Source organism: Quercus robur, chromosome 4 (genome assembly GCF_932294415.1).
Source record: "Quercus robur chromosome 4, dhQueRobu3.1, whole genome shotgun sequence".
NCBI classification, from domain to species: domain Eukaryota; kingdom Viridiplantae; phylum Streptophyta; class Magnoliopsida; order Fagales; family Fagaceae; genus Quercus; species Quercus robur.
The window spans coordinates 23134884-23142468 of NC_065537.1; the positions used below are offsets into that span (position 1 = coordinate 23134884).

General features: G+C 34.6%; 1 protein-coding gene across 1 annotated transcript; it reads right to left on the reverse strand.

Annotated features, from left to right (window-relative positions):
* Positions 1–5882: 5882 nt before the first annotated feature.
* Positions 5883–6542, reverse strand: LOC126721577 (F-box protein At3g07870-like). Its single transcript, XM_050424627.1, has one exon. It carries the CDS (start codon positions 6540–6542, stop codon positions 5883–5885), a length of 660 nt encoding a protein of 219 aa, XP_050280584.1.
* Between the last annotated feature and the right edge of the window lie 1043 nt (positions 6543–7585).

Below are 7585 nucleotides of genomic sequence, written 5' to 3' on the forward strand. Positions count from 1 at the left end.
GATTATTTAGAAATTTTGTAAACATTGATGTTATAAGAAGAAAATGTAATCAAATGGTGGATTTATTAAAATACACATCCAATAAAACGATATTTAGTGGGGTAGCTATTTGGCTAAAAAAGGTTCATTTTAAAAAAAATTATAAGAGCACTCATAATAAAGATGCTAAAATAACTTTTGAGTTATTTTAGCATCTCAACCACACAAAAAAGCCCTCCAATAAAGCTGCTATAGCTAAATTATTTAGCTGTATTTTACCTTCATGCTATAGTGAGCTGTTATCAATAATAGCTCATTGTAGCATGAAGGTAAACATAAATTTTTTTAATATTTTTATATTCCCTCATTTCTCATAAAAATCTATAACTGCTCCTCTCTCTCCTTTCTCACTTCTCTGTTTCTATTCTCTCTCTCTCTCTCTCTCTCTCTCTCTCTCTCTCTTGTCAGTTGTTTTGTGGGTCAATTGGTTCGTGGGTATCGGCATGGGTTGGAGTGGTTTGAGGGTCGATTTGTGGGTTTGATTGGTTTGTGGGTCCGTGGGTATCGACTTGGTTTGTGGGTATCGGTGTGGTTGTGTCGTGGGTATCAGCGTGGTTATGTTGTGGTTGTGCTGTGGTTCGTGGGTATCAGTGTGGGTCGATTTGTTTGATTTCTGATTTGGTCCGATTGTTTTGTTTTTGTTGCTGTGGTTGGTGGTTGCAAGTTGAGAACTGGAAGAGGAAGGTTGTTGGGAGCTGGATTTTTTTTTTTTCCTATTGCTGTGATTTGTGGTTGTGGTTGGTGGGGCGATGGTGGAAGTGATTGTTGTTTTGTTGGTTTTTGTGGCGGTTATTTATTAATATTTTAATGAGTTATTTATATTCTTTTAAATGAGTTGCTAACAATATGGAGTTTTTGAAATTGGGTGAATTGTAAAGTGGGTTGTTAAAATAGATAAAGTTGCTTTTTAAGTTTCTTAAAGCTATGATTTTTAACTTATTGTGAATGCTCTAAAACATGTGAATTTAACTTTTTGAAAACATTTGAAGTATAGTAACGATGACCAAATCAATGCTTGTGGAGTGTGTGGGGGAGAGGGGAGCAAGGACTGAGGTTCAAGTTTTCAGGAGAGAGTTTCACACACATATACACTTAGATTAAACTAAAGTAGAAATTCTATTTTGTATATATATATATATATATATATATTTTTTTTTTTTTTCACAAGATTGAAATATAAAAAAAAAAAAAAAAAAATTTAGCACTAGTTATTTTTTTCCTTTTTTTGTTTGACTTTCACAACCCTTGAGAAAAATAGTGACAATTTTCGTCCTAAAGCCCCAAGTGGAGGGATTCAGCTCAAACATTTCGGCCCCTTAAAGCAATTTCAGTTGTGGATAATCCCTTTTTCGTTAGTGCTTTATTTTTTATTTTTTGAAAGTATTAGTTAGTGCTTTATTTGAAGCAAAGTAATAAATAACAGCAAATTTAGCTACTTCCTTAATCATTCTGTCAGGAAAAGAATATGGTTGGACTTTTATGCAAATCCCAACACTCCAGCAGCAAGTTAAATATTTGGGATAATTATACTTTACCCACCTGTGGTTTGCCTCTAATTCTATGTGCCTACCCGTGGTTTCAACTTTGACACTTTACCCACCTGTGATTTCCTCCGTTAGTAATCCGTAACCCACCTCTGTTAAAATTAAGGGTAAATAGGTATTTTTGTACAAGTTTTATGTCTCTCTCCTCCCAAAACAAAAAATAGCACAAAAATGCAAGAGAAAGAAGATCAAAAAGTGGTATTTGTTTCTCTTTCCCTTCACACAAATCTTGAACATGATGAACATACCCAAAAAAAAAAAAAAAAAACCCAGATCAACCTATCACTGACTTAATGAAACATCTTCAAAAAATCATTAAGCTGTAAGATTAGCATGTCACAACTCTTTAAAATTGACACATCAGATTTTTATTTTATTTTAGTTTGGTCATCTCGGTTTTTTTTTTTTTAAATAAATAAAAAACTTAGATGTGAACCCTTTTTAAACTTGGAGGCGCTTTTGATTAAGGAGGTCCTGCGCCGGAGTGGTGGAGCTGTATGGTTTAGGTAGCGCTTGAGTAGCACAATGAAAGAGCTTACGTTTCAGATCTGAAACCCAATCCCTTTCCTATAGCCAACTAGTTTTAGACCTCTTGAAGGAAGGCTGTGGTCTGTGCAACAAAATTATGGGTTAATGAACAAAAGTGCAAACCTTTTGAATTTTGTTACCATGGATATAATGTTAAACCAAACAAAAAGCTTAGGAAATTTCGTTGTCTTCCCACACCCCATCTAAAATTAATCTCTCCATTTTAAAGGTATGGGCTCCACTCACCCTAAAACGCATCACCAATTATTCTCACCTGCAACATCATTTTGCTTTCAAAGCAATAATCTCAGACCCACCAACTTTGCTTCTCCGCTGCATCCTGAAGAACAGCTTGGATTGTGGAAACTGTGTTCTTCAATTTTTCAAGCTCGTCTCTTGGAAAATCTGGGATCCCAAATTTTTGATGATTTTCTGTGCAGTGCCATAAAGGATTGCTTCGGCCATGGCTTCGTAGTGGGTGAAAAGAATGCTAGAAGAGCAAGAGAAAAGTCAGATCTGGGAGGGTTTGGAGTGGTCGGCCATGGCTGGATTTGGCTTTGGAGTGGTCGGCCATGGCTGGGTTTGTTGTGGTGTGGTCGGCCATGGCTAGGTTTGGCTTTGGAGTGGTCGGCCATGGATGGCTGGGTTTGGGGTTTGGAGTGGTCGGCCATGGCTGGGCTTGTTGTGGTCGGCCATTTGATTTTTTTTTTCTTTGAACAAATTAGTAAACATTGTGGTGAAAGAGAGACAACAAGGCAAATATATATTTGTGGAGGTTGATTTGAGTTTGATTTTTCTGGGTCTATGTTCTTCATGTTGTAAATTGTGTTATGTTTTGATTTTAATAAATTTCTTAGTACATGCACAAAAAATAAGTATGAGGAAGAAGATGAAGAACTCTGTTTCTCTTATGGTTTTGCTTCATTTGATTTGTATTAGTTTGTTCTTCTCTCATGGTTTTGCTTCATTTGATTTGTATTAATTTTCTGGGTTTATGTTCTTCATGTTTGTGTATGTTCTTCATGTTTGTGAATAATGAGAAACCAATACTATATTTAATCTTGTTTTTCTTTTTCTTTTTTGTTTTTCTTGTTTTGGGAGGAGAGAGACATAAAACTTGTACAAAAATACCTATTTACCCTTAATTTTAACGGAGGTGGGTTACGGATTACTAACGGAGGAAATCACAAGTGGGTAAAGTGTCAAAGTTGAAACCACGGGTAGACACATAGAATTAGAGGCAAACCATAGGTGGGTAAAGTGTAATTATCCCTAAATATTTAAATGGCATTTTATTAAATAGTTTTTTTTGGCCGATTTCTAAATGGGATTCGGTTATGATGGATTATTATGGGTCTGGCTATCCTTCTTTTTTATTTATTTATTTTTAAATTTTAAATTTTAAATTTTTCGTTATTTGTTTTTACGGATGGTGGTTTGCTTTTACAGACGGTATTTGTGAAAAATTGGATCAGGTTTGATATGTGTTTTAGATGAGGTTAGTTTGGTTTGAGTTAGGGATTGTGGGTTCGTGATTTGGTGAGCAGGGTTGTCCGTAAAAAATGACTTGTTCTTCTCTCACGAGTTTTGATATGGACGCTTCGGGCGATGAAGTTGGAGAAAGAAAGACCATATGGAGAGACAAGGATGCAGGGATATGGAGAGACAAGGATGTTGGGTTTTTTGAGCCTTTGGATTGTTTTTTTTTGCCAAGTGTCACCTATCTAAAAATAGGAGAGAATAAGAGGGTTTTAATGACAAAACAATTTTTTGAATAACAATATCATATCATATATTATAGTGACAAGTATGGCTGGTACAGCTGGTATTTAAATAGATACGAAACGTTGAAGTTTTGGTACCAATGCATGTACTGGTACGGTACATACTGGCCGGTACGGTATGGTATCCTCTTTCTTACCTCAAATATATTGCAACTATTAAACTAATTCTATTCTAGACAAAATTTTATTCTATATAAATCTATATTTTCAAAATCAGCTAAGTTTAACATACAATTTCGATTAAAATTTTATTATTATTATTTTTTTAAAATTTTAAAATAAAATAAAATAAATTATTTACTTTAAATTATTTTATTCATCCATAATTTTTAGTTTTGATAAAAGAAATGATCCTACATGAAGGGTTTCTCTCATATGTTGTAAGTTATAACCAAATTGTAGTATTACGTATAACTATAAAACTTTATACAATGCCAGTTCTTGTTAGAGTATTAGCATTAATTGTGCTAAAATACTCAAGATGCTATTTTAGCAGGCCCCAAAGTACAATTTTAGCACACCAAAGAGCAAATAACCCTCCGTCCAGTGTGTTTCTTGAGCAAAAATTTGCTAATTCTTTTTAGCATTGCAATAGTGATGCTAACACTTATTTTTGTATTCATTTTTTTCTCTATCCTTTTAGACCTCTCTCTCTCTCTCTCTCTCTCTCTCCAACCCGAACCACACTCCTTTCTCTTACTCTTACACCATCTCTCTCCTCTCTCAAGTCGTTGCACATTGGTCTAGGTCGTTTAAGGTTGTGGCAGTGATGATGGTGGACCGATGATGACATCAATGATCGTTGTGGATCGTGGGGGTTCTAGTAATTGTGGAAATGGTTTTGGTTTGCTGTGGGTTTCAAATGGTAAGTTTGTAGTAGTGGAGGGATTGTGCGTTTGCAGTGTTGGTGGATTGTGGGGTTGGTTTTGTAGTTTATTTGGTGGGTATTATTATTGTTAAACGGTAGGAATTATTTTAAGTTATTTTAATGTGTGATATGCTAAATTAAGAGATGAATTGTATGGTGAATTAATTGTAAAATTGTGTGTTAAAGAAACGAAAGTAGTATTTTGGTTAACTAAACAAAGCATATTTTAGCACATTGGATGCTAATGCATATGTATATTCTTCAATTTTGAAATAATAATATTATTATTATTATTATTATTTTCATATAACTTGTTCGAGGAAAATTGTATTTATGAATGAAAAGGTGGGTGTAACCCAGCTTAGAAAAGTTGCTTCTTGACATCTTGTTGTATGATAGGCTTGAATTGAATTGGATTAAATCACATCAATGGAACTATGAATAATAATAAGATATAAAAGGCTGTAATAAATTCAAACAGTTTTATATAATTCAAAATAGTTGATTTATAAGTGGGTTCCCGTGATATGCATTATTGCGTCGGACTCCCATTACAAAATTAGAAAGGAACTTAATCGTAGGCATGATTTCACTATCGGGATTTCAAAAAGTTTTAACTGATGAATTCGAAAATCTTAGTTGTATGCATTTATTGATTGTAACGTGGCTTCACCCGGACTTATATCATGCCAATAAGGAAATGAATGAAAATGAATTAAAATTAACTAATTCGAGGGAAAAAAAGAAAAAGAAAAAGGAAAAAAAAGTTGAAAGAGACCGAGAGGTGAGAAAATTGTGTCTAATTTCTTTAATGATGAAATGATATTGATTACAAGCACTAATCCAAATTACTTTCAAGACTGGCCAAAATAACAAAATAGCAACTTCTTTATACGAGTTACTTGCAAGACTTGTTGGCTAAAACAACCAACAAAAAACTTGTTAGTTGTATCTAATAAATCGGCTTCACTTCTTGAATACTTCTTGCAATCTTACAACCAACCAACTAACGAACCAATCTTGTAACTAACAAGCTATATGCTTCTTGATTCTTTACAAGAATTACACCCATACTACTACACATCTTGGCTCTCCTGCCTCCACAAAATTGATGTACTGTCAAAGAGTATCATCAACAACAGAAACTACTCGGCATGAATGGCGAGGGGGGAGGTCACGAACTCTTATCTTGTAGATTGTCATCAAATCTACACTATAAGCATACAAACTCTCTGGGAGATATTGCAACTCGATCAAAATGTTGCGATTTGGCAGTACACATAGAGGTCGACTTGGTCCTATCAAACGTTCAAAAGGCATCACGGTGTATTCTTTAATCCAAGACTCCTTTACACCATAAATCTTCATTGACCATATGTCAGCCCTTTTGTGGTCATTATAATCAACCATACAGAGACACCCTCCTAGAACTACAACGCGCCAATCTTTCCTATCCAGTCTAGATTTACAATTATCTGGAGTTGGAATCTGTTGAAAATTTTCGGACTCCAAATCGAATGAAACTATAATTGTTGAACCATTTTGCTTATCTTGGCCTAACCAGTGTAGTGCTCCATTAAACGAAGCTGCATAGGGTTGCATCCGAAGCAAGAACGGGTTCTTTCTGTTGATCATCCACATGGGTTTGCCAAGAGTGAACACCTCAATTCGTTGTTCCAAACTCGTAGGCTGTTCTTGTTCCACTATTCTGACCACCTTATACTCATTGGTTCCGGGATGGAAACCAAACCCAAAAGCCAACCTGCTTTCATTAGTCATGGCGGGCCGTGAAGGAAACCTGTCAAAACTTGCTGCATGAATATAGTCAGGGGCGGAACTACAGTGGGGCAGGGGGGGGCCATTGCCCCCCACCCCCCCAAAAAAAAAAGCTATTGTATATATATATATATATATATATATATGTTGAAATTTTAAATATTGGTCCTAATAGACACCCCAATTAAAAAAAAAAAAAAAAAACTGGTATACATATGTAATTTGAAAAATTAAGATTTGCCCTTAAATATATATTTTTTTGGATCTCCTCTGAAATAGTGCCGAGTTCCATTTTGATAAATGTGTTAAAATGTTTAAGAAACACTTATTTTATATGTAGTATTTTGTTGAATATGAAATAGATGTTAGTTTTTATTTTCATAAAAAAAAAAAAAAAAAAAAATTTGTTTTAAGCTTTGCCCCCCTCAGGTTCGAATCCTAGTTCCGTCCCTGAATATAGTACACGAAAAAGTTGTGTTCCGAGACTTGATCCTTTACTTCAACATAGGAAAAGAACAAGATCCCACGGCAGTACAGAACAGCAGTAAACTTCTTGCTGTATTCCAAGGGCAAGTTGATATATTTGAGGTCACCTTTCAAGCCTTTATTATTCCAGGGTTCGTTCATACAAATATTACAATGATAAAGTTGGTCATGACGGTCAGAAGGAAATCACTTGAGCAAAGAAGAATGAGGGGACAGGTGTAGGATTGATTAAAAGCTGGTTGAGAATAATCCATAGTATTTGTTTTTGATGAACTGTGTTATATTCTATAGGGAGATCAAGAAGCAGAAAGAGATTGTGAGGAATTGAATTCTCCAAGGAAAGAGAGGAAAAGAAGAAAAAGAAGAAGAAAGGGATTATGAAGAATTTGCGGTGTTGGTTTTCTTTGTTTACAACGTGTCTCATATATATATAACATTCCCATATGAGATAAGAATGCAAATATATATTTGGATGATATCTGAATTATAATAACAATAATAATTATTACGTCAAGAATTTGGGCTCATTGACTGAGGGAAGTCGGTGAAGATAAATAGAA

Excerpts from the sequence above, each read along its gene's own strand:
- LOC126721577 (XM_050424627.1), bottom strand. The coding sequence starts at position 6,542 with ATGACTAATGAAAGCAGGTTGGCTTTTGGGTTTGGTTTCCATCCCGGA.